This window comes from Coffea arabica, chromosome 2c, assembly GCF_036785885.1.
Source record: "Coffea arabica cultivar ET-39 chromosome 2c, Coffea Arabica ET-39 HiFi, whole genome shotgun sequence".
NCBI classification, from domain to species: Eukaryota; Viridiplantae; Streptophyta; class Magnoliopsida; order Gentianales; family Rubiaceae; genus Coffea; species Coffea arabica.
Genome location: NC_092312.1, coordinates 5,151,576 through 5,178,539, shown reverse-complemented (window position 1 = coordinate 5,178,539; position 26,964 = coordinate 5,151,576). Strand labels below are relative to the sequence as shown.

Here is a 26,964-nt window from a genome sequence, read left to right as displayed (position 1 = left end):
CTCCATTCAGCCAGAATTTTCGTCGTCCTCTCACGTGCCCGGCATGTGGATTGGAATCATCATGTTGTTCGCGCATCGCGCGTTAGTTTTCCCATCTGGCCTCGCCTGCCAGTGTCCCATGTGCCCGTGCTTCCGTCTTTCTGATCTTCTGCTGCATTTGCTCTCTTCCCGCTGCATTCTCTCTCCCACTACATTCTCTTTCTTTCTTTTTTTGGTTTTTTTTTGGGATAATGTTGCTCTATCACTTATCCGCATCCTCTGGAACCTGGTACAAAATTTTGTTGACCTCCTCCTTTGTTGTAATAGGCTTTCTTCTTCATCTCCGGTGAGGTCAGATCTTCTCTTCAGGTTGCCTCTGCTCTGCCCCTCTTTTTTTTTTTTTGCTAAAGTTCGTATTTCTTTTGTCCCTTGTCCACTGACGTGCAGTTTTCTGCTTTTTTTTCTCATCCACGGGCTTGTTACCGCCCAAGGACGTGCCATCTTCACTGTTGGTTGCAGATCTTGTGCTTTCTTCTTTCTCTCCAGTGAGGTCGGGTCTTCTCTTCAGGTTGCTCTGTATTCATGTTTTTCTCCTTCTCTGTAAAAACTTGTTTGATGCTAATGGTTCTTGTGTTTTGTTGTGCAAGCATTTTTTTCATTGCTTTTAGGAGACTGGTTTGTGATTTCTTTGGTAGCTGGGATTTGGACTCTCGAAGCCGTTTGTTTGGCTGCCCCTCTTTACTTGTCTTTCCCTCTCCTCCCCATCATCAAATTCCAGCCACATCTTCTAATGTAGCTCTCTACTACTTACAGACGGAATCCGCAGTAGAAGTTTTTGAACTGAAAAAGGAAAGCTAATCTCAGGGAGATAGACAGAAGAGAAGGTACGAGTACGACGGCGTCCAAGATGCAGAGTATCGCGGTTCTTCAGACCGAGAATAACCTTGCAACCGGAGGTATACTTTCTTCAACTTTCTTCCTTCTCTCAATATCTCAATCTCTCTCTTTCGCGCTCTTTTTTCTTTTGTTTCAATTAATCTGAATTTCTATCTACATTTCAACGGAGTAGTAGTATATCGTCCTTAATTGGTGCACAACATTAGGAAATCTTGTTCTCTTTCGTTGTTTCCCCTCTTTAATAATCGAACCACTTCAAGAAAAAAACCGACCTTGGGAATTATTTTGCCCTAATACCCATTGTGGGTTTCGTAAATTTTGGTAATTTATTATATTTAGCTAAGAGAATTGGAGGTTTTGGTATAATTTGTGTAAAATTCCACGATTTTTCGGCTAGCAGTTTGGGTTTTAGAATTGCTGGCTTTGTCTGAATTGTTATCTCTTCTATATTTAATGGATATCTGAGGATCATTTAGTATCTGAAACTAATAAATCTACCAACGCTTACAGTCATGAGTGTAGAGTTAACTAAATATGTTAACCTCTTTATGAATAACTTTTTAAGGACTTTTATGCTAATTCTTCGCATTCAAAAAGGAGATAAATGGAAGAAACATTATTTTCTGATATTAGAGACACCTGCGGGAAAGAAGATGATAGCAAGTTACTGACCCCAGGTAGTATGAGATGAGATTGTATTGTAATTGAGCAGGGTTCACTTATCATAATAGATTGAATTTTGTAGTTTTGAACTGATACATTGTTCTTTTGATTGACTGAGTGGCAATTTGGGAGCCATGCAGTTTGTTTTTCTTGTTTTTATTTTCTTATAATCCAAACCTGAAAAGGATTTGTTTTTTCTCTTCCGAGTGATTGTTTGGTTTTCCAAAGATTTAAATTTTCCAGAGATTGATTGTTTGGTTTTCCGAAGGTCAATCTCTTTAACCCAAGAAAATAATAATATTAAACTGAAAAACAACAAAAATGTTGTCTTGGGAAACTATTGTTTATTTACATGGCTTGGAAGTTGAAATTGTCAGAAACAAGAAGCTCACTTTCTCTGATGGTCATATTTCTTCATCAGGTTGACCATTGCCAAATAGAAGAGCTTAGCCACAAGACATCTCATAGCAATATCACGTCTTATTGTTGAAAAATTTGATTTTATGGTAGTGTTTGTAGGTTGAGTTATGACCCATGATTTATGCTCAGGCCCTTAAAATGGAGATATATAGTTAAGAAAAGTATAAAGGATTGGGGTGGCTTCAACATTTACCTTCAACTAATTTTCCCTTGTGTTTTTCCTTTTTGAATTCAGCTTTGTGGAAATTGTGGCTCCTGTTTTCTCGCGGGATGCTTGGCGATGTGTTTGGCATATGATTCAGGTTCCCTTCTCTAACTTTGTCATTTGTATACGTATGTTTTAAGCCTTGTTGTACCTCCAACTATTTTTGCTTTTAGCTGCTCTCATTAGCCTTGGTTCTTTCCAGCTTAGAGCTCACACTGATTTTTTACTTTCAATAACATTTCTAGAATGATTTGGTGCATGGTTGGGGATTGGATTTTGCGCTAAGGAGATGTGTGGAGGTCAGTGGTTTTATTTGTTTCTTATCACTGTATTATTTGAAAGATTTAGAAAAGAAGGCTTGTCTACCTGCTTTTCATATTCCTGTTGGAAGGAGAGATCTGCGGGACAGTGGCATGTAAAACAGATAAAATTGGAAAACATGTATTTATTTCAAATGGATGTCTGCGTATTATCAGTTTCATTGTAAGTGTATTTTGCCTGTGCAGCCTGCACATGAGAAAATTGATGTGGTTGACTCTCAGTGGATAGTTCATCAAGTTATTCCTTCTCTGGGAAGTCAGGTCAGTTAACTACTTTATTACAACCATCGGGACTTGTTTTTCCTTTTCCTAGAGGTGATTAAAATAATGAAGTTTAGTTGTTTGCAAATGTTGTTCTGTTCAACTTTAATTTCCATTTTTGAGCAAATGGTTCTTCATTTATAATATAAGCAACTTTTTAGCAGCAACCCCCTTATTTACATTTTTTTCTTCCACGTCAGTTATCCTACTTGTCCCTTGATCTGGTTTCCCCTCATTTAGATTTGTTTTGTTGATAATGATGCTAACAGCTTCAGCTTCGTTGATTCCAGGGTCAATCTGAAAATGGAAAAGCTCCTTGGCAAGGGGTATGTAAGCTGTTACTTGTTCGGTTTCCATTTCAACCTTTCTGTATATTTTTTTATTGAGGCCTTTTCTTTGTCCTTCGTTTTTTTTGCAAAAGTCAACTCTGAAAGCTTCTTCATCCAATTTTATGGTAATCTGAGTTATTCTATATCACCTACATTCTAACAATCATGTTTAAATTAGGATTCATAGGTCTTATATCTGCACTCTGTTTGAATTGCATGATTTTGCATTGAACTGAATTTCATTAGATTTGTCCAAACATCAAGTAACTAGCTTGAATTCTTTTCTATCTAATTTGGTAGGTAAGAGAGAGGTGCAGAAGTGAGTGGGTGCAGTTTCAAGATCGCCTAGCCAATGCAGATAAGAAATATATTGAACAGTTTGGGAGGACTTTGAATTAGCTAATTTCTGGTTATTACCTGTAACTTTCTTCATTTTCTTTTGTCCTTTTTCCATCTTTGTATCATTGTACGGAAGGGTGTTTTGGAGCCCAATTCTCTCACTCGATGTCTTTAAATTTTTTTTTTTTTTAGCTTCTAGCGGGCGGTAGCTGAACTTCCTGTAGTAGTGAAAACTAACGATCTGAAACTGGAAGAGAGTGATCCTTTTTTGTGTATAAATAGATTAGACTTTGCTTCATTTGACTCCCATATTGCCAATATTCATTTCCTTTTCTTTCTTTTTTCTTTTCCTTCTGTTTTTTTTCGCCCTTTTTTCCTTTTTCTATTTTCTTGAGGCGGGGAGGTGTGGGTGGGAATCCGTTGGTTGCCTCATACTGAACTCACCCGCTTACAGTTGTTATTTGGAGAACCATCCCCTGTTACCACTTTATTGAGCTTATTACCATCAGCAGTGGGATTATATGAGTTGGAGTACTTACCTACTTTCTGTTTAATATTTCACTATTAAGTTGCGAATTTGGAGACGGAATTTCTGTTATATGCCAAATTTCTAATATTCTGGGTATCTCTTTTGCAGGAACGAGGTATTTGAACAACAGAAAGTTTTGTATCCTTTTAAGTTTTCTTGCATTTGGGTATTGATACTACTCACCTTTATTGCTCTGACTCCTACTTCTTTGCACAAGTTCCCTTTGACCTGCAATGCTTCTTTACTTTTTTTTTCTCTTAACTTCTTGTAGCTCTGATTGGAAAAGAAATATAGAGACATTGGAGAAAAATAGTGTAACCAGTCTGAGGACATTGATCAATCTTGGTTCTGAAGTGTACATGCAAGCTGATGTTTATGTCTCTTCATACCATATCAATGTCATTTTACTTGGTTGTACATAGGATTAGTATACATTTGAAGTGTTTATCAAGATATGAAAGAATTCATTTCTCTTTTGTTTGAGGTGTGTGTGATTTATTATAACTCTATATGTTTGTGTCTGCCTATGCACTGAAAAAAAAAAGAAAGTATATGGTACCTTAGTTGTTCCAAGTATGTCTTCAGCTATGGTGAACAAAGTGTTGTAGGTTCTTTGGGCTACGAGCTTGGGTTTTGGTAGTCTCAGTACCAGATGGAATCATGTCAGATTGATATAGGGTGCAAGAGAAGTGTTCTTTACTTGATGTGATGGTGCTTACTGTAAACAAATATGAGAGATAATTGCAGAAACAAGGCAAAAACAATCAATTATGGGGACAGTTCAAAACTTTAACAGCTTACGAATAAGCGATCGAACCTGAATTTATCTTTCCTGATTTCCAATTTTCAACTCTAGATATTCCCCAGGCAATCATGACCTTCAAGCTTCTCATCATAACTATGCGTCTTTAGGAAACATCTGTTTTTTTGAACTTGATAAGTGGAGCCGATCCATGTATTCTTAAGGTAGCTATGTCAATGATTGAGTTGGAATGGAACAAACAAAAGAGAATGATTTATAATGTCAATGTATCTATGAATGATTTATAAGCCTATGTGCTTGATTTATCAACTCTAGATATATTGAGTGATTGAGTTGGATCTATTACAATTATCTATTGATTGAATACCTTGAGCTTTTTGCCAAAATCTGTCTCAAAACTGATTTTGATTTGTAGCTATGGTACATTTGCTACTTGAGGTTGTGATGGTTATGTTGATGTGTGGGATGGAAACAATAAAAAAAGGCTGTATCAGTTATTTTTCCTTAACTGAATTTGAAATGTCTTCCGCTCCATGACGACATTTGTCAGTTTTTTATCATACTTGTTATATTTGTCAAAACAAGGGTTCTTTTTTTTTTTTTTGTTTTTTGCCTCTGAATTTGAGATTATGATTTCTTTGTTATACTAACTTATTCTATTGTTCGTGGAAATTTATTACTTTAGCTCATTTTTCTGAAAGTGATCAATTGGAATGCTAAAGCAAGATGAATTGTATTAGAGATTTCTTTTTTGTTTCAGACTTTGACAAATGCTGTTTTATATCCTGTAAATGATGTTCTTCTGTGTTTGGTTCTTTCTGCGAGATGTTACTTTTGCTTCGGTGCGTTGTGTATAAAGGCATCTTCATAAGTTACTTGTGTGAGTGCTGTTTTGAATGATTACACTTATTCTTCTTGAATGATTTTGAATGCTTTTGACTGAATAAATAGTGTGTGCAGACTAGGAATTCATTGGTTATTTTGAATGATTTTGAATGCTTCTGATTTTTTGCTGCAGAATGCTGAACTGACTGCTCATGTGGCTAAGCAGTAAAGAGGAAGGAATCTGCTGTCCTATGTTAGGCATTGTCGTTTGATTATGAGTGCAGTTTCATTGGATGTTTTTTAGTTAATGTGTATTATGTAGTTATAGTTGTTAGAGGACTCAAGCACAGAAATTTTGTAATAGCTAGGTTGTTGCCATTTCAGTTTGTTGCCATTCTGTAATAGCTAGGTATGTATTGATCATATAATTTCTGAAGCATTCTTGATGGGAGAAAAAGACTTTGGGGTAAAGAATCAAGAAATCATATAGAGAACAAAGTTGAAATTAATGTAAGACGAGACCATACAGCTTTCCTAAGATTGATTCTTTATTTGGTTCATTATTTCTGAAATAAGTTCAATTCTTTGACCACCTTTTTTTTGCACATTACTTTTTCATTTTTTTGTGTTCATCCTAGATTAGATTAATAGTTTAAATATACTTTCCACAGTAATTAATTTATAATCAGTTCCACAATTTAGGTCTTGGTTTTCTTTTTATGACGTTTGTATAATAACCTATAAAAATATTGGGTATATCATAATTGTTAATGTGTCTAAAACAAAATGACTTCTTATATACAAAACAATTAATGTCATTCTTATATACAAAACAAGTAATGTCATTTTTAGTGTGAAGTGTCTTATTGAATTTCACTTTGTGTATTTCAAGCTTCTCTGGCCTCCAAAGACGAAAATTCGCTGAGAAGACGAGCAACAGCCATGATGAAATGATTGTTTTACTACCATTACTTCCTTACAAGGACTAAGGACAATTCATGAGGTCCTAGAATCCGGTATTTATTACTACCATTATATATATATTTTTTGCTTAGACGGTATTTATTATGGCTGATATGGTTTCTTTTGTTACTTTATAAACAAATCATGAAACCTCAGAATCAGTTCTCCATCGTATTGTCTCATCTATGAATCCATTCCTAAAACATGACTGGACTACATTCAATTGCTTCTATCAATTTTATCTATCAAAGTACAAGTACAAGCTGGTATAGTTTTGCATTCTCTAACCTTATTAACTCTCTTTCTTTTGTACATATGTGTATTTACTTATCACAATTTTTTTTCATACATTTATAGGATCTGCCAGAATTTGCGAATCTAAGGCTAAATGAAGATAGTACGACGACTATAACTCTTACAAATAGTCATAAATATTTTCATGTTGGTATGACCGGCAGATGTTTTGATCAAAACTGGAACCGTTTTGTTATTGATCATGATCTAAAAAATGGCCAGATATTGCTTTTTATTCCACAATCCAAGACTCCCTTTGCTGTGCTGGTGTTTGACCGCAAAGGAATAGAGAAGTTGTTTCTATGGCAGTTTGCATTTTCCATTTGATGGCACATCTGATTTACGCTGATTCTGCTTCAACGCAATGCACGGCATTTGTTGTATTTATGTTCTTAATGGAAAAAAGTTCTGGTTAGAAAAATGCTTCCAAAGCACTGCAAATTTAATGTTTAGCAAGTTCCTACTGTTGTAAACAACAATTGAAGCTTTCATAATGGATGTTCCAACGGCATTACTTATTAAACTTTGATGTTTAGCAATAAAGTTGATCCTACCTTTGGTTACAAAAAACAAATGGCTGGTATATATTAAATTTAGAAAAATGCTCCATTAAATTTGCATTAACAAAACTTCAGAGTTTGGAAGTTCCTATTAAAAATTTAGAAATTTAAATTTGCATTTCAGACTTTGGAAGTTTAGCAAAGTTTAGCAAATTTAGAAATTCAGGCTTTGGAAGTTCCAAAGCACTTTCATTAAATTTAGAAATTTAGCAACTTCCATGAAAGTTCGTAGCCAAGAAATATCAACAAACCTTCAGACTCATGGTATATATATACTAAAAAATGTACATTTCTAAATAAAATGTTATTTTTCTTACTTCAGAAATGGAATGGGCATTTTACATTACTATCGCGCGAAGCGCGTTATTGCCTCCTAGTTTAATGGAATAAATGTTAGTTGGGATTAAGGGTGTCAACAGGTCGGGTTTGGATCCAAACCCAACTTGGATCTGATATTTTTTTGGGGTATCGGTTGAGAAATAATTTCAATACTCGGATCCAAACCTGTACTCGTTTACTCTAATAAAAACAGGTCAGATACGGAGATTCTATCATGCATTTGATCCGGATCAGAACAATATATTAATAATTATAAAATTTAAATTTTTTTAAATTTTTTTTTATCAAATTAACAATTTAGTAATGATTTTGTAGATTGATTTGTGGTTAGTTTTGGATTGACTATTGCAAATTATTTGTGATTTAGTTTTTAACTTGATTTGTTTAAATATGAAAGTTGGATTTGTGATTAGTTTTGAATTTAATTTTGTAATATTCAAATTTGGGGCTTTTCTTTCTGGGTAGATCTGGATCCCGTTCCAAGACTCTAAGGTCAAGACCTATCAAGTAATACAGGTCAGGTTCAAGTCTACTACATAAAAATGGGTTTGAGTCCTAAGTGTTCAATTCCAGCCAGTTGATGGGCCTAGTTCGGGCTGCACAGAGAAGAAGAGTCTTAAAACTAAAAAGACAAAACCAAATTCGATATTGTACATGGATTCTGATCTGCAAACGATGCTCTACAAGAAGATTTAGAAGTCCAAGGGATGAGTAAGCAGGAAGCCCTAGACTCGGACAGTCTCAGACTATACAAAAGGCAAACGCATGCATAGTACTAATAAGAATAAATTTGTTTCCTCGAATTTTGTAATTAACAAAAAGTTGATAATCCCAAAACACAATTCCTCCCCCCCTGGATAGGCACAAGCACAACCTTCCAGGTTCCCCGGCATAACATATATGGCAGCAGCCTGCCATTCAACCCGAAAAAGTATTTTTTTTGGGACCAGAAATCGAAAGGAAAGAACGTTTCAGCTCTTTTAACTGCGTCTGGATAAGCCGTTTTCACTGTGCTACAATACTTCCTATTTACCAAAAGAGTATTTTGACGCAGTAGCAATATATATATATATATATATATATAAGAGTCTTATATATAAGACATCTATAGTTAAACATTTCAAAAAAAAAAAAAAAGAAAAAGAAAAAGGGCAAACCAACCCAGAATACCGGAGAAATATTCTTCCAACACAACAAATGGAGACAAGCAACTGCAGCTGAGATGCCTCCTGCTGGGTTTAGTCATTAGTTTCTGGGTTGTAATGTTGTACTATCGTGTTTTAATGGCCCAGGCAACGACATGCTAGCCATGGCTGTTTCTCCTTTTTCATGGGTTTGGATTAATTATTACACTTGACGAATTATGAGTGGCTATTAAAGGACAGGACATGTACGAGACATAACGCCGAAATCCAAATCTGACCAACCAGCAAATCAACCGGAGTTGATACTTGATACATAGGACATGCAATGCATTACAAAGTATTCCTTCCATCTCACTTTGATGGTCATATTTTCTTTTTTCGTCTGTCTCAAATTATAGTACACTTTTCAATGGAAGAATGTAGTTATCTTTTATTTTTTTCTAAAATATCCTTATTTAGTGTACGTTGTTATTAGTATAAACTACATTATTTAATATAGATTGTTAACCTATCCCATTTAATACATTTATATTTTCTAAAACATATTGATATATAAAAAGCCAGCTTTGTTATTCTTTCAAGCCAAAATATGAAATAATATAAAATGAGAATTGATTCTTTCTTGATCATCAATTCAAGTTCTCATAACCCATCAATTTAAGTTTTCCATTGAATAATTAATATAAAGTTATACTCTATTTGATGTAAGGGTATTTTATGAAAAAAAACATCCTAAATTTATTATTCCAATAAAATTAACTACTTTTTCTTAAACTGTATGGAAAATATGACAGATGGAGTATAATTGAAGTGCTGTACTAAGTGTAAAGTAGTAGCAAAATTTTTTGGTGTTACTTTTTTAGATTTTCATTTATATTCTTATTAAATATTTCTTACAACAACTCCATCAAAGAATAACTTCCATCTTTTCTAACTTTCAATTAGCAACCCACTATTATATTGTGTTGTGACATTTTATCTATATTTTTTTAATTTTTAATTCGATATGAATTAGTTGTGTACTTAACTTTCCCGTAACAACACATTGTGCGCGTAATTTGAACCCTAAAAGAACCAACTTGGTTGTGCATACCTTAGCACAACATTCTAGATCTGCCAACCAAGTTGAATTTTTTTAAAACTCTCATCCGGATTTTGTTAAGCAAATTGCATCTTAAAGGACCAATACAAATTCGGAAAACCAGGACAAAATTACTATCATTAGTGAACATCCTAGTCCCATCCCTTCTTGAGTATCAATAGGTGTAAACGCAAAAAAAAAGAAAAAATTCTTTTCAAATGGGTGCACTATGCACCACCCATATGAATTTTTTAAGCAAATCTATATAACGTGACAATTGATTGAAGGAAAAATTTGAACCTTGAGCTCCCCTTCTACCAAGCATTAATGCTTTGATACAAGATTAGGATCCATTTTTCAGACGGACACTTGGAAGAGCCGCTATCAGTCATTGATCGGGACCAATAGATGCAATCGGAATAAAGGACAAAAAATGAGCCATTTTCTTGACGTATAATCCTGATTAATTAACTTAATTTCTGGAAAACTGCGTGGTACTTCTAGATTACTCGAAGACTACCCGAGTAGAGCTACAAATGAAATACTACAGCAAAACACAACCAAACAGCCATTTCTTGCGTCGCCTGACTTCTCTCGTGAGTTGCGACACACGCATTCTCTGAGAGTGAATACATCGACAGGCCACAGGCAGTACAGCATGGCATCCTCAGCTCACGAACACCATCACCACCTTCCTAACCCCTACGCCACCACCGCAGCTCCGCCGCCAACTCCTTCAACCCAACCCAATGAGGCAGCCGACGCCCTCTCATGTCTCCTTCACCGCCTCCCGCCAAATCTTACCCTCTCCCTCCCCACTCGCCACTCATCCCCACCAGCTACCGCCGTTGCGACCACCCCTCCACTTATTTCTCTTTCCGATCCTCCTGAAAGTCTCCGTTCCAACCTCCTCTCTGCCGGCTCCCAGTTCGGCTTCTTCCAACTCACTAACCACTCTATTCCCTCCCAACTCGCAACCTCGGCCGAGTCCGACGCCCTCTCCTTGTTCAATCTCTCCCCCGAGGAAAAGCAACTCCATTTCCCCCAAAACTGGCCACTGGGTTATGACGCTGGCGACGATGATGATGAAGAAAGCACGATTTCTGGTGAGTCATCCGTCTGCCTGGACTCGGCCTGTTCTTCTGAGTCAACCGAGTTAAACTTGACTTCTCTCCGTGAGTTCACGGCTGATATGGCTAAACTTGGACTACAGCTAGTGGAAGAGCTGTCGTGTGCATTCGGGTTTGACAACCCGGCCCGTCCGGACCCCAATAAGGTCTGCTCCTTGATGTGGATATCAGATTCAAGGGGGACTTCAAGTAACAAACCCGTTTTGTCGGGTCGGATCTACCCGTATGCTATCGGCTTGCAGTACCAAATTAGATGCCAGAAGTACTCGATATTGGCGGATTCGGGTTGGACCGCGGTCTCGCCCAATGTGGATACCATTTTAGCTACACTTGGAGACATTGCTCAAGTAAGCTAATTACCGAGCCATAATTTTCATTTTCCCAAAGTGATAGAAACTATCGATAATTTGTTTAATTTTTGTGGCCTGAATGCAAAATTTTTTTTTTTTAAAAAAAAGAGGTAAAATGCATTTTGGTTTCGTTTCAAAGAATAGTAGGATGAATATTGAATACTGGTTTAACATTTTTATTCTGCCTTTGCTAATTTGTTAGGGAACCGTATCAGTGTATGATTTTTTTGTTAAGATCTTTTTTTTTCTTGGGTGTGTGATAATATGAAGAGCTGGCCGTGATAGCCGCCAAAAGGACCCCACAGAACCTAATCTATCTGGGAAATTAATTGTATTTAGATGTGTGTTGACATGAATTTTGGAGAACCAAAGTCTTTAATTTTGTTTTGTTTGACACGGAATTGGATTACTGCTTTGTTTGGATGGTGTATTATTTGAAATATCACTTGGAATAATTACTGTAGCACTTTTTGTGATATGATGTATATGAGATAAAAAGGTAATTGGGAATATAAAAAGATAGGTTGGGAAATGTGTTTGTGATGCAAACGAAATATTATTTCGAATAATTTTGATATCCAAACACTCCATATAATTTAAGGAAGATTATTTCTTGCGGGCTTAGTCATGCAACTTAGATCCTATTTGATGATCTAAATTAGCACTTAAACTTAATCTTATGATTTGGACCTTAACATATTTAAATACTTTTAATAATTAAAACTAGAATATCCGAATTGATTAAATAGCATTGAATTTAAATTTTTTAGGAAAAAATTGCTCCAAAAAATAGGTGATAAATTACTCACTTATCATTTAGTGTGATATGCACTCAAATGTATTAAATTTAGTATTTAACAATTCAGTAACTTAAGAGGTTTAGATTTTAATTTTTAAATTTCAATTTTATTTGTGCTACTGACTCAATACTTTTGTCAGAATAACAAAATAATTATGATGTTGTTGGGGTCTGTTTAAGTAAATCACTGATTACCATAATTTCAATTTTGGGGGGGGGGGGGGGTTGGGTAGGGAGGGAGGAGGACGGAATGGAGGATCCTGGTTCAAATGGATAGAGAAAAAGGGAAAGTTCTTATGAACGATTTGGCCTACAGCCATTACTTTTGTTGGTACAAATCTGTTTGGATTGTAAGTTATTTGGGATTATTTGGGATATTTTTACTGTAGCGTTTTTTGTGATCTGATGTATGTGAGATAAAAAGGTGTATTGAAAATTGTAAAAATAATGTAAGCAAATAAAATTAGGAAAATAGAAAGCTGTCCAAACAAACATGTTTCCCACATTTTGAGCACATCACTACTACTACAGGACTACTAACTTATCTCAATTCCAAAAGCAAAGAAGATGATAAAAAAAGAAAAAGTGACAAAAGAAAGACATTTTGTTTGTGGGGCCACCAACTGAAACCACCATGTTGGCTGGGGACATAGGAGATATGAATTTGATGCGAATCTCCATAGTTTTCATCAAGGGTACGAATCACGAGTCGAAATCCAAAGATGCTCAGACTCCAGCCTTTTAAGTTATCGCATGAGGACTTAATGCACTGTACATTCGGAATTCATATAGTAGTAGTTTTTAAGTTACTGTTTCTTGGAAGATTTTTTTTTTTTTTTTTGGTTTTTTAATACGGAGTACATCCTATCTGGAAAAACAAAAAATATTAGTACATCCTATGAGGAGAAAAGGGCGAATTTTTGCTGCATTGAGAGACTGAATTCTTGCAACCACTGAGCCAGCGATAAAAAGGGACTTAAATTAAATCACTGTTCGGGCTGCGAGCCGGTGATGAAAAAGGGACTAAATCACTGTCCTGTAAGTTGAAGGTTCAAATCTCATTTGCAGTGGAAAAAAATCCAAAAGAAGTGTTAAAACACCTCTTTGACTTAGTCAGGTTCTTATATCCATTAATCCCTTGTACACAATTTTTTAGACTCAACCTCTTTAGGCTGTTCTCCTGTAGATGTTATTGTTGCCGTTAAAAAAATAATAATAAAAAAATGAGAGACTGAATCCTTGGACGTTTACTCGATTGCTATCAGCAAACGCCATACCTAGATGAATTTTTTTTTTTTTTTTTTTAAACGATGAACCATACCTAGATGATGAACGTTGTGTAGTTTCTTATCACGTGGAAATTTGACCAAAAAAAGGGGAAAAAATTCTCATATTGTTAGCAGATGGTTTGAGCTCTGAAGTCTACGATCAAACAATTCTGCTGCGACATCATTTCATGTCGCAACTAGAGGAGTTGATCGATGTATAAACATATTGGCAGGTATGGAGCAATGGGAAGATAAAGAAAGCACGAGGTAGAGCGGGACCCAATTTGTCTGGCGCCAATAACTCAGACTGCGTATCGATGACCCTGTTGATCACCCTGCCTGCTGACGCCACCGTCTCTCCCCTGCTTCCCAAGCTGGACAGTGGCAACGGGGAAGAACGTGACCCCGAAAACGACTGCAGCTCCAAATCCGCAAAAGAAGAGAGGATATTCAACTCCTTCTCTTTCGAGGATTATGCGTGGAGAATCTATCACGAACGTCTTCATTCGAAGGATCCTCTTCTCAGATACCGAGCTCAGCTGCAACGTCCCCTGTTATTTCACACTTCTATTAATGATGCATAACGATCTCCGATCCACAGCCCATTTATCTATCTTTGGTCATTTGTGATGGTCCGCAAGCGGCTGCAATCTGCATCTCCCTATGAGCTCGCAACTCTTTGGGTAATCCATTTATATAGCCTCCCAACACATATTATTTACCTACATTCATGGAATTAAGAAGTTCGTGGCTTTACTTCTCGTTGGCTGTTGCCCTTTTTTTTTTTTTTTTAGGCATTTTGTATCTTGTTTGGTCATGTACTGAGACTTGAGGAAGAAATTCTTCTTGTTCTTTTACTGCGAAGTGTTGATGGTATGGCCTGTTTGTCTTGACATGGACATTCGATCCGAGAATTTGTTGAATTTTATTTCCAAGCTTAATATTAGTATCTTGGTAATGCTCCGGTGAATGCCTCGTCATTCATAGACATGTAATTTTCGACTTGGAGTTGTGAAAAACGCAGTGACAATAAACTAGCTTCAAATATCTGTAGGTTTTAGCGAAGGTTTTATTTTATCAGGCCGTTGGTTCAATGGAATTGGGCCTCGTACTTTGAGATGGAATTTGGACTTGCTTCGTGTCATGTAAGAACGAACAATTGAGTGGTGATGATACTATCTTAACAGGCACTGCTATAAAAATTTGCTCTTTCTTCTAGTGGGCTAAGTGTCACGAATTTGAGATGACAGCAGACTAATGGTGTATAGGCCCTCGATAGTCTTGGTACTCCCGTTTGTTTATTTTTCTTTAAAGAGAATATATTTTTTGTCTTTAGATATTGAATGACGAAAGAGCGTTATGCGAAAGAGAGTTAGGAAATGTTGTGTTGCATCCGTCGTCCCTTCACTCAATTTCGATTGACTAATATGGTAAGCCTCCGTTCGTCATGCACCTTTTTTTTCCCCCCACCCCTCCTCAAGTAAGGATGTCACCATCTTTTGAAAGTGTTATAATTTAATTGCTCCTCGTATCTAACCAGGAAGTGACTCATTTTATATTAGTTTTGGTGGGAACAACTTTTCTTTAGGGGCACACGTAGTTGAATCATTTAGCATGTGTTATTATCACTTTACCCCCCTTAACATTTAGTGTTACTATTAATTTTGCGTTAACATTATTTTTTAGTTATTTTATCTCCAAAACTAACTGTCAAACTTAACCGAATTTATTAATTCAAGTGATAAGACATGTTTAACTTTTAAAATTATTATCACTTTACCTCCATAAATTATAACTTTATTTTCAATTTACCCTCTAAAGTTATTTTTAGACAATTTATTCCACTATTAAACCAACTTAACAAGTTAAAAAACTTTAAAAGATAATACCCTCTTTTTTATATAATAAAAATTTAGAGTGACTATTCTCCATTTTAGTGTAAAAAAAAAAAGTCAAAACATTAATCTCTTTCTTCTTGGAAATCTTATTAATATTGAAAAAAATAGAAAAATACGGTAGGGAGAAAGAGAGGTGTCAATTCTTTTTTTTTTTAATACAAATAAGAAAGAATTCAATATTTTTATTATTTTAAAATTAATTTACTTATTTGTTTACTACCCAATTCCAATCTTAATCCCGAGGACATTAAAGTAATAAGATAATATTAGATTTTTTCTTATTTTCTTTCTTTGCAAAATTTAATTTTCTATCTCCTTCTATCCTATCTCTTTTTATTTCCTAGTGTTAATAAGTGTGAAGAAAGAAATTAGAGAAAACCCTTTTATTTTTATGTTTATGGAATCTTAGAGTGAAAAAAATCAAGAATAATTATTTCAAAATTTTTATTTTAATTATATATAAAAAAGATAAATATATTTTAAAAAAATTTAACATAATTTTTAAATTAATGATAGGGTAAAATATCTAAAAAATAATGTTAGAGAGTAAAGTGATTATATCACTATAATTTAAAAGGATAAAGTGATAACAATAATGTAGTAATGATATAAAATGAAAGCGTATTTTTTTCAAAAATTTATTAATATGCTGAGTTGAATTACCTGCGGGGGTGAAGTGACTAAAAAATAACATTAGAAAGTAAATTAATAGTAGTGATATATTAAGGAGGGTAAAGTGATACTAACCCTTTAAAAAAATTAAGACACCGTCTCAAATGAATACTTTAAAAAACTTTGCAAACATATTTGTAATTTTTTAAAATCTTGCATGGATGCATATTTCAACAATATTTAGTAATAATTGTTTGTTTGACAAAAAAAGTAGTAATTATCTTTTCCAAAAACTCCATTTTTTGATGGGAAAACACTATCCTCAATTCAGTCTAGAGTTGAACAAATAAAGTTTGTAAAACACATTTCGTTCAAGCTAATGATAATTGATTTGTAACTGTGTAAATTAATACTAAATTAATCTCTTATGTTATGTGGGCTGTATTTCACAGTATGCTAAAATTCGTGGTGAGTTTTACAAATTGTCGTTTGACATGGGATTGATTAACCAAAAAGAAAAGGGCCAAATGTAAATAAGTACTGCGGCATCAGCATCCAAAGCTTCCCACTTCCCAGCCAGCGGCCAGCGTCGAACAATAGAGGGGGTTCCTCTCCTTCCCGGTTAAGAGAACCGGCTCCAAAACCACTGTCTACTTCTCCTCCCTAAGACCCTAACCCATCCCATCTCAGGTAATTAATATTTTTTCTTATCCTAAATCAATCCATGATTAGGGTACTTAATGCACAAAGTAATCAATCTTTTATCGAGCTGTAGTATCCTCTAATGAATAACAGAACTTACCGCATTTCTATTTTTTTCTTAGGACAAGACGATACTTATTTGTTGCTTAACTTTGGATTATTCCCAATACTTGTTTGCTGCTTGATTCCAGCTGGTAAATGGGCTCCGATTGACAACGACTAAACGGAATTAGTACTACCCACAGAAATGAGGAAAAGGCCTCGCTTGACACAGCACAAGGTTGGGCATTTCTCTGATGGAAACAAATCTTCATTTATGATCTGCAATAATTTTGAAATCTTGACTTTTATAAGTTGAATTCGTTATATTAGTGATCGTTTAATCCTTCTTTTATAATTTTCAGTACAGTATTGCGGTTATTGATCTCTTGTATGTGAATGGGACTCTGATAAGCTCATTTAGAGAATTGTCCTTGACTATATTAGCAAAGTAGGTAAATATATTATGTCTGATTAAAAGGTTCCCCACAACACCCCAAAAAAAAAAAACATTTGGCATCAAGCGGGAAGATGGTTGGGGAATCAAGGATGTTATATGTGGGTGCGTCCACATGCATGTCTACACTCCAACAAGTTTATATATCTGAACAGAAAGATTGCTCTTTTATTAGCATACTTGTATGGAATTTCTCATTTAAGTTGTAGGCTTGTAGCTGTTGTGCTTATGGAAAAGTTGTTTTGCTAATGCTAACCGCTTTTCTTTCTCTATTCCTCCTTTTTTCTTGTTGTTTCTGGGTAATTATGCATTAAAGGCCAGCTACTATAGTGAGGACTGTATTAGTTCGCTGCCAGATGATATTCTAGTTTCCATACTATCTCGTCTGTCACTTAAAGAGGCTGTACTTACTAGCTGTTTATCAAGGCGATGGAGGCACTTATGGACGGGTATAACTGGGTTAGATTTTGATGCTGATGATGAATTAAATAAAATAGCAGCAGAACCAAAATTGAAAAGCAGTGAAAGATCAAAATACATAAACTGGGTGAATCGTGTTGTCAGAAATTATAGAGGTTTGACTTTGGAAGCATTCAGGATTTGCTTTGATTTGGAGAAGGGTTCTAAAACTGCTATTGATAATTGGGTCAAGTTTGCTATGGCAAAAATGGTTCAGAAACTTGAGCTGGATTTGTTAGAAAATGGGGAAACTCTTCGCCAATCTTTGCGTAACTATACGTTTCCATATAAGCTTTTGACTGAAACTAAATGGTCCTCTTTGAAGCGCTTGTATGGTAATCTTCCTAGCAATCTGTCATTTACTTCTGTTGGCTTTAAGGCACTCAAGGTCCTCTCTTTGAAGTGTGTAAACGTCAATGATGAAGCTCTGCAGTACTTCTTGTCCAACTGTCCTGTTCTTCAATGTTTATCCATACATGGCTCCGGAGATTTGGAGAATGTCAAAGTGACAGGTGTGTCCCTAAAATTGAGATACTTGGAGATTATTTTCTGTTTGGGTGTGAAAACGATAGAGATCTGCGAAACAAACCTTGTTTCCTTCAGTTATTTGGGGGGCAACATCAATTTATGTATTGACAATGTGCCTATGCTGGATGAGATATCTATTGGTGAGGGGTACTCTGGACTAGAGAATGATGTCTTTAACCAGCTCTCCAGTTGCCTATATCAGCTTGAGGTTCTTACATTGGACATCTACCGGCCCGAGGTTAGGAAGTCAAAACCACCTTTCAGTTGTTTGTTTTTTCTGTTTTTACTACTCGAACGCACTATCACTCTGGTTGCCTTTGTATTTTTCTTTCAGGAAAATATAAAGATGTTTGCTTTTCCAGAATTGCCCAACCTTAAGCAATTGATACTGAAAATAGGAGCATGGGATGACGATCCTCTCCTTCAATTCACTTCCTTAGTAAGGGCATGCCCTAACTTGTATAGATTTGTATTACAGGTAAATACTGAATGTTATCACTAGATTGATCATTTTACTGTGATACTTGTATCTCTGACATTAATATCCTGCAACTTGAAGATGAATGAAGAACTCAAAATTTGATGACAAGTATTTAGTGTTGTTGGATCTTGGTTGCATGCTTCAATAATAATTAAATACGCTATGAACCGGCGGTATTCTGTTCTCTATTACCTATAGCTTACCGGGTTGAAACTCTTTAAATTCCTTTTCCTGAGAGTCAGTTATTCTCTTCAAATGAGTTGTAATTTTTTTTTTTCCTGTGGGAACTGTAATTGAAGCACTCTAATGGAATATATTTTGGCACTCTTCCTATGCTGGACATGTCCAAATTTAGACTGTTGTAGGCTTCAAAAAATTTTGATCCATCAGGATGTTTTATTGTTGGTATATTTGCAATGTTCTTGCAGTATTTCCTCTTCTAGCTATATATCTTTGAGTGCTTGATTGAGTTCCCTTTGTGTTGCTTCTTTTCCTTCTAGTCGGCAAATTGGTTTGTCAACCTGTAGTTTCTTTACAAAATGGGAAGGCTACTACTTGTTGTACTATAGGCTTTTGCAAACAGATTATTTATAATTCTGAAGGCTACAGAGGACTAAAAGTTGACATTTCTTCCTCACCGCTCCTAGATAGAGAGAATAACCTACAGCTATCTGTATTGTTTCTGACCAGATGCTAAGCTTTGTTTGTTGCAGTTAATATGGATGTCACCATCAAAAAGACGAAGAAAAATAAGGCGGGCAGCTAAATGTCCTCATCAATACCTCAAATTGGTGGAGATTGTTGGATATTATGGCCGTACTAGTGATGATGAACTTGCCATGTACTTCATTGAGAATGCTATTGCCCTCCAGAAAATAGTTATTGATCCTCGCCACCAAATTTTGGAGAGAACTCCGATAAGGAATGACAAAATCAAGCGGGAGGAAGCTGCTGCAAGAAATGCTGCAAAGAAGCAACTTGAAGCGAAAAGGCCTCCAGGCGTTGAACTGGTAATCCTTTGAATGCATCGTAGTGTGTCTTTTAACTTCACTGTGATTGAAATTGTGTATTTACAGATTATAAGCACACATTTCTTAATAAAAAGAAATTTAAAAAAAAAAGGCAAGAATAGAGTTATTCGTAATAAGTTGAATTCTTTGTATACTAGGAAGCAAATTCATGGATACTACTAAATAGATGGGTACTATTTAAAGGTTGTCGTACAATGTTTACTTTAGTCTTCCCTAAAATGATTGGGAGACTGTTGGTTGTGACATTATCCTTTCTGGACTATTAGTGCATTATTCTCATCTGCATTGCAACAATGAGTTTCGCCTCGTCTACTGTCTCCACTAGTATCTCTCTTGCATGCTCTGAGATTGTTCGTCGGTTTTGGTCCGGCCCTTCTTAGCTTCCACCCACAGACAAACTATAGCACCTGGTGGACTGGCTATGGAGTGGGCCCAGAAAAAATAGTTGCTCATTTTTTTTGTGTGTGGATCTGATTGGATTGTTCAAGCTTTGGGTCCGGGGAAAAAAAAAAAACTTATGATGGACTAATTTGGAAGAGGATGAGACCCGTCTATTAAGCTGGTAATAATTTGGGCCACCTCTCATTCACTCCAAATCCATGTAACATAGTCAGGAAAAAGTGAAACTCCATAAGGCAGCGGAAAAGACAAACAGGAAACATAACCAACAGCAAGAAAAGAATAACTCGACAGCAAACAACAAATCTTCCTCTTCAACAGAGAAGAAGTTATTTTTTCAACACGCTTTTCTCTAGGGCACAATCTCCGATTGCTTGTAGTGATAAAAATACTATATGAGGATCGGATCGGATCGGAAACCTTAGGCGGCCCTATTATGCATTGCGCTGTCGGTGTCTGTACGCAGCCCATGTCTCCGGATGGTGAGCAGCGGCTAAGAATCTCATGGCCTGGGAAGAGCTGAGTAATTCAATAATTCTCATCACCGTCCTTTTGTCTCAGATAGTCAGCGCACTCCACTAGAGCTTCCATTGATATTCCTAATCTTTCAATGGTATACTCCCGCTCATCCGCTGCCCCATCTTGACGTCGCCCCATATGTGCAGCTTATGCTATCATTTGGGGAGATGGCTGCAGCATAAGAAGGATATAGCTCAATTACAAGATGGTTGCCTAAATACTTGTTTGGCTAGTTGAGTTTTCGACGTATATGCACATGTATGAAGCAATAGATGTGCATAATTTCTTTGTAGATGTACAAAAGCTAAATCAATGTCAGCTAGAACAACCAAGAAAATCCGACAAAGAGGTCATTCTCATCGTGCATTTTGGGGGGACAATTAGAGCCCTAGCTGTTGAAGCTCTAACGTGATTATCATATTTGTATGCATCTCTCTTGGTCGCGCGTACATAGGCAATATCTCCACAATCAGTTGTTAAAGATTTGCAAAATGCCTTGAGTAATTCCGCTGTGCGTGATGCCAATTTTGAGCTGCTTTTTTATATGTTAGGGATAGGAGGCAGCTTCATCTCCAAGAATTTTTAATGAAAAAACATGTCAAAAAAATTACGAGTTCAAAAGGTTTAAAGCAAAACGAAAAGGCACACAGTCCTGAACCCTTGCGAGGACATTATTCAGTTCTTTCTCCTCCTCCTTAATCTCTGTTGCCAATGACCTAATTCCCAGAGACTGATCCTCTGTTAAATCCAAGACGGAACTGGACAAGAGTCGAAATGCGTGCCCTGGTCTAAAGCCGGCAATCCAGAGGTAGGTCCGCTCGAAGGAGCTGAACCCAGTCGGGGAAAATAGCAGAAATACATTTTCTTGAGCAACTCTTGTTATCATTTGGAACTGCCTGTTTTTAAAGTTTTAACAAATTACTCACAAGCATCTAGAGGTGTCAATTGAATTTTACAATTCGAGTTTTTGTAAGCATAAATTATTGAGGGGGGGGGGGGGGGGAGGGGGGGGGTAAGGGGGCTTTAGGGATTAGGCTTCACTTTAAGGAAAGCCTATAACATATGTTACCCGCGTAGCGTAGTACAAATTAATTACCGCCTATTTTGCCAGCTCAAATTCGCACAAAGACTACCTCTAAACAACAGAGTATTTGCATAATTGTTCAAGAATGCTAACAAAAATTTTTGGATTCATGAATTTTTGTGTATAAATGACTAAATGTGGCTTAATTTAAATTCTCCGAAAGAGCCAGGTATCGTTGATCTCCTACTCGAGCAACCCTTCTACTCTTTGGGTCAAATGCAACAAAATTGGATGCCTGTCAAAGAGTCCAAGAAACAACTCCATATAAAGACTCTTCCTTCTACTTTTTTTGTCTTTGAGAAGAGACCGGAACCATACAAATTTAGAGACGGAGAAGGGATATAAGCCAAAAAGATTTATATATTTCTCTGTCTGAGCAGATTTCGATGTGTTGCTGTCTATGCAGTAGTTTGTACTGTTATCTTCACTTTGAAAAAAAGCGATGTGCCATCCATCAACGAAGGTTGCCCACTACAGCTGAAATCAACAACTGCTGAGGCACAAAAAGATATTTGGATAGAAAGGGTTCCGTAGGCTCTACTTTTCTCAAACATAAAGCTAACAATAATAGATATACTTTGACCTCTATAATGATTATTAAGAGCATTAATTAGGAGTGAATCAACAGAACAGGGCTATTGGGTTGGTGGTGACAAAGAAAGAATTTACCAATCATCCGTGTTTTAGAAGATCAGATTAAGAGTGACTATCCAAACAAACCTATCTTCTGCATCCATCATTTGCTCCCTAAAATCATACTCCAACATACTTAACCCGCGAAGTAGTACATATGTATTGCTAGCCCTTGCGTATTTTTGTCACGTAAACTGCAGTCAATACGGTGTCCCACCGTGTTTATTTAATGAATCAGATTTTGACATCGCGCTGTTGGATATTATTGTAGTAAGTACTTCTAATATATAAATTATTTCCCATAGATTTTTGGGTTGTAAATATTTGTCGAGATTCGTTGATGTATAGATAGTCTCTGCTACTTTGTACATGTTTCAGTTCTCTATCAATAAAATTTTGCAGTTTTACTTAAAAGTAAATCTTATATACACTGACAGACAGTGTATACATTATCACCATCGGATTCATGACACATGTCGATATATATAAATTATTTGCATTATTGGTAATTATTATTTGCGTTATTGATTGAGTCAAATAAATTAAAATTTTCCTGACTCTAATCGTTGATTCAAAAACGTTGCTCCAACAGCAAGGCGTCAAGTCCGTGGGGCTTTTACTTCTTTTTTACTCTGTTTGACAGTAGCGAAAGCAGATTTCAAAACCCAACTAATGTGAAATATGGCTTGAATTATTGTTTAGAACATTTCTTCTCTGAGAAATAAATGTCCTCAGACTTTAACTAATAAATGAGCCCTTGCATGTTTTCAGTCTTAAGACTTGGCATGATCAGGACCTCTACTGTAAATTGTGGTGGAATATTATGCGTGTTTTCTTGCATATCCAGGTTTCCCTATCATTGCAACGATTCATCCTCTATTCTGAGCGAGATAAGGACCACCACACCTTATAACTAACACGTTAAAATATATTGAGGGGGTGGTACCAGAAGCCACCTTTCAAGTTTCATGTACCCCTGGAATGAATGCAGTTGAGCAACTCCAGAGGTTATATGGAACCAATTCAGGAAAGACTAGCTTAATTAATAAAGTAGCGAATGAGTAAACCACCTAATGGTATCATCTCAGTTTCATAAATTATTTATTAAGTCATTAGTCTGTACTCACCAAGTGTTGGTAATATATGATCTTCTTAACGGATTAGTTTTCGTCCGCTCCTAATATCTTTCTTAAATATCCTGTTAATCTAATTAATCACAACATTGAAAATTAGGACCCTACTGGGCTGGAATCTAGATGGAGTAGAAAGCTGAGGGGCCGACGTAGGGAAGGCTTTTCAATTACTCTTTCCCTCTCTCTGTCTCCCTCGTGGTCGTCTGCTAAGGCAAGAGAGCCGATGCCACTTGCAGCAAAGTAGTTAGAAAAAAGATAGCAAAGCCAAATATATGTGAGAAAGACAACCCTCCAGCTCCCCAAACAACGGCAGTTTATTCAAGAAAACCCCATTTCACCAAATCCTGTACTAAACAATTTAATCTGTTCCTTAGGTTAAACTACTCAGTGAGATCAATGCTAATATCCTACTCCTTATACAAGATCCCTTCTTCTTCTTTCTCTATATCTCCAACTATTTCGGCTCTTTGCACGAGCAATCATCTGGGCTTTTCTCCTTCTCATGTCACGGAAAACACCGCACTTCTCCTCCGAAGCATTTACCATGAAGCACGGTGGCCGGAAGAACAACAACTTCTCCATCTTTGTTGTGGTTTTCTCTGTCTTCCTGTTTGGATGCTTCATGTACAACGAAGATGTGAAGTCCATTGCCGAATTCCCTTTTTCTCACCCGAAACCCGATCAAGAAATTAACAACGGCAACAGCAATGCGGATGAGCTGAAGAATGTGGAAATCCCAGTAGTGAAAAGTTCAAGAACGATAGTTGAGAAAGAAGTCGAGAGCTCGACGGAAGATGATGATAATGCGCAAAAACAAAATAGTATCGCAATAGAGCAAGTGGAGCAGAAGAAGATAGAGTTGCCAGTTGAGGAGGAGGAGGAGGATAATGGTGGTAATGCTAATGATGATGATGATGATGCTGATGATGATGACGAGATTCAATTGCCGCCTGAAGACTGCGACTTATTCACCGGACAATGGGTACTTGATAACACCACCCATCCACTATATAAAGAACCTGAATGTGAATTCCTTACGGCCCAGGTCACTTGTCTCAGGAATGGAAGGCATGATTCTTTGTTCCAGAATTGGCGGTGGCAGCCTCGAGGTTGTTCTTTGCCCAAGTAAGAATAAGAGTCCCAGTCTCAAGACAGCATTTTGCATTTCCTACTCTAATCAGGACTTGTTTAACATCGTTTTAATGTTTAAGGTTTAAAGCAAGGTTACTCCTACAGAAGTTGAGGAACAAGAGGCTTATGTTCGTGGGCGATTCATTGAACCGAAACCAGTGGGAATCAATGGTTTGTCTAGTGCAATCAGTCGTTCCTCCGGGCAGAAAGAGCTTGAACAAAACGGGCTCTTTATCTATTTTTAGAATCGAGGTCTTCTTTAATTTCCCTCTGATGAGCACTAACTGATTTAACGATAATTAATATTACTATCAATGTTCCTACCTGACTATCATTTTGTCCACACATGGATTTTATGTTTTGTCCTGTGCTTTCGAATTGACTTCTTCTTAATAAAACAAAGGGGAAGAATATGGCAGACTTTTGTAATGCATGGGTGCAATATTAATGCTTGAGTCACAAGCACCAAACAGCTTGGATATTTTACCCAAAAAAAAAAAAAAAAAAAAAAACCAGCCTGGATATGGAGTTGTCGTGTGAGCAATAGTTCACCTAATGTTGGTGGGGTGGGTGGTCTTCATTAACAACGATAGACCCACGTCTAAGATTCATGGATTTGGTGGATAATGACTTAACTCCTAAATGATTGCAGCTTAATACCTTTTTTTTCGTGGTTGTTCCTTGGTTGTAGGTCTAGAATTCTTAGTTGCATTTTTTTTTTGGGGGTTAATTCTGTAGGATTACAATGCCACAGTGGAATTTTACTGGGCCCCGTTCTTGGTGGAGTCGAATTCTGATGATCCAAATATGCATAGCATCTTGAATCGTATCATCATGCCTGAATCAATTAAGAAGCATGGCAAGAACTGGAAGAATGTGGACTACCTCATCTTCAATACGTACATTTGGTGGATGAACACTTTCTCCATGAAAGTTCTGTAAGTACAGCTTAATTAGGCGTTCTCTTCAACTCGTGTGAAAGACTGAATCAATTAAATAAATCATTATTAATTGGTTAACTTTTTTTTTTTTCCCCAAATTTCTGGGTGATTGATCGAGCAGACGAGGATCATTTGACGAAGGAGCAACAGAATATGATGAGATAGAGAGGCCTGTAGCCTATGGTAGAGTTCTGAAGACGTGGTCCAAGTGGGTCAACAAAAACATTGATCCCAATCGCACCAAAGTATTCTTTATGAGCACGTCCCCTCTTCATATCAAGTTAGTAATTCTCTCAGTTCCGTGTCTCTCTTTTCTTCCCTTGAAAGTCAACTCCACTCGAGGGGTTATGATGGCATTTGAGATTTTTTTAACCTTCCCCCTTCTAGTTTTCATTCAAACTCTTTCTATATAATTTGTACGTTGCTAAAACAACGAGAAATTAATTTGTTAGCTTAAATATTATCATCTTCCAGCCAGAAGTCTATCCAAAAGATTATGCTCCATTGCATTAGTTATTGTTTCCTGTTGAACGTGCATGGAAGTTGGAAGTAACGCAATACATATATATATAAATTTGTACAGGAGTTTGGATTGGGACAATCCGGACGGAATCAAATGTGCAAAGGAGACGAGGCCAGTGCTGAACACGTCTATGCCACTCAACGTTGGCACCGATCGCAGACTGTTTGTGATTGCAGCAAATGTGACTCGTTCCATGAAAGTCCCCGTCAACTTCATCAACATTACCAAACTCTCGGAATACCGCAAAGATGCCCACACCTCTGTCCACACCATCCGGCAGGGCAAGATGCTGACCCCGGAGCAACAGGCCGACCCCGCCACTTATGCTGATTGTATTCACTGGTGCCTTCCGGGAGTGCCTGATACCTGGAACGAGTTTCTGTATGCGAAAATTATTTCCCGTCGCTCTTGACAATTTTTGTGCAACGGCCACCCCAATTTTTATTTTTCTCATGGGATCAACCTCTGATACCCTCTAGCCCTCAGTTTTCCGGTTGCTAGTGCTGTTTATTTTTTTAGTATCTTTGTTTATTATTCCATCTTAATTTGCCATGCATGCGAGTAAGGTGGGCAGTTCGCCGAAGTGGACGAGATCTAGCCCGGCCGATTAGACAAAGTCGATCATGGCTAATGTTTCTTGATGATGCCTTGAAATGTATATTGGTTTAGTTTTTATGAACAATAAACACGCGTAGACTGTAAGTATCTCCAAATGTAGTTTTCTATCCATGCCCTAATATTTGAGTCAGGTTGGGTTTAGTTTAGTTTGGTTATGATATGACTCGTCTGGAAAACTAAATCCTATCAAATCTCGTTCCTATAGAATGAGATTAAATCAAAAAGTGAACAAGTTAGAAAGGACCCAACTAATACTTCTCACTTTCTTAACACTTTCTTCTTTAACTTTCTATTCCGCAGTTAGGCACTGATCAGTG

General features: G+C 36.6%; 3 protein-coding genes and 1 long non-coding RNA gene across 24 annotated transcripts; all 4 read left to right on the top strand.

The window, feature by feature from the left end:
- On the top strand, positions 1-7,228 carry LOC140034938 (uncharacterized). 19 transcript variants are annotated; one of them, XR_011838818.1, is made up of 12 exons: positions 1-348; positions 499-935; positions 2,195-2,261; positions 2,410-2,463; positions 2,671-2,745; positions 3,036-3,071; positions 3,375-3,483; positions 4,051-4,108; positions 5,724-6,040; positions 6,423-6,546; positions 6,650-6,759; positions 6,851-7,228. It is a non-coding gene; the product is annotated as an uncharacterized lncRNA (long non-coding RNA). The 19 variants fall into 19 exon arrangements; XR_011838819.1 differs by lacking the exon at positions 6,650-6,759 and having other exon boundaries at positions 2-348; XR_011838826.1 differs by lacking the exons at positions 6,423-6,546; positions 6,650-6,759; positions 6,851-7,228 and having other exon boundaries at positions 4-330; positions 499-547; positions 793-935; positions 5,724-6,068.
- A 3,171-nt stretch (positions 7,229-10,399) lies between these two features.
- On the top strand, positions 10,400-14,367 carry LOC113730340 (gibberellin 2-beta-dioxygenase 1-like). Its single transcript, XM_027254974.2, has 2 exons — positions 10,400-11,389; positions 13,693-14,367. The coding sequence occupies exons 1-2, from the start codon at positions 10,571-10,573 to the stop codon at positions 14,041-14,043; spliced, it is 1,170 nt and encodes a 389-aa protein (XP_027110775.1). The 5' UTR covers positions 10,400-10,570; the 3' UTR covers positions 14,044-14,367.
- Positions 14,368-16,520: 2,153 nt separating this feature from the next.
- LOC113725366 (F-box/FBD/LRR-repeat protein At5g22660-like) lies at positions 16,521-19,861 on the top strand. Of its 3 annotated transcripts, none has more exons than XM_072073800.1 (5): positions 16,521-16,659; positions 16,863-16,951; positions 17,484-18,392; positions 18,489-18,632; positions 19,349-19,861. In XM_072073800.1, the coding sequence occupies exons 2-5, from the start codon at positions 16,919-16,921 to the stop codon at positions 19,655-19,657; spliced, it is 1,395 nt and encodes a 464-aa protein (XP_071929901.1). In that variant the 5' UTR covers positions 16,521-16,659; positions 16,863-16,918; the 3' UTR covers positions 19,658-19,861. The 3 variants fall into 3 exon arrangements, with proteins under 3 accessions (XP_071929901.1, XP_071929902.1, XP_071929904.1); XM_072073801.1 differs by having other exon boundaries at positions 16,525-16,659; positions 16,794-16,951; XM_072073803.1 differs by having other exon boundaries at positions 16,540-16,659; positions 16,839-16,951.
- A 3,917-nt stretch (positions 19,862-23,778) lies between these two features.
- Positions 23,779-26,734, top strand: LOC113725365 (xylan O-acetyltransferase 1-like). The gene is made up of 5 exons (XM_072073799.1): positions 23,779-24,559; positions 24,646-24,817; positions 25,304-25,503; positions 25,628-25,786; positions 26,090-26,734. The coding sequence occupies exons 1-5, from the start codon at positions 23,937-23,939 to the stop codon at positions 26,439-26,441; spliced, it is 1,506 nt and encodes a 501-aa protein (XP_071929900.1). The 5' UTR covers positions 23,779-23,936; the 3' UTR covers positions 26,442-26,734.
- The last annotated feature ends 230 nt before the right edge of the window (positions 26,735-26,964 follow it).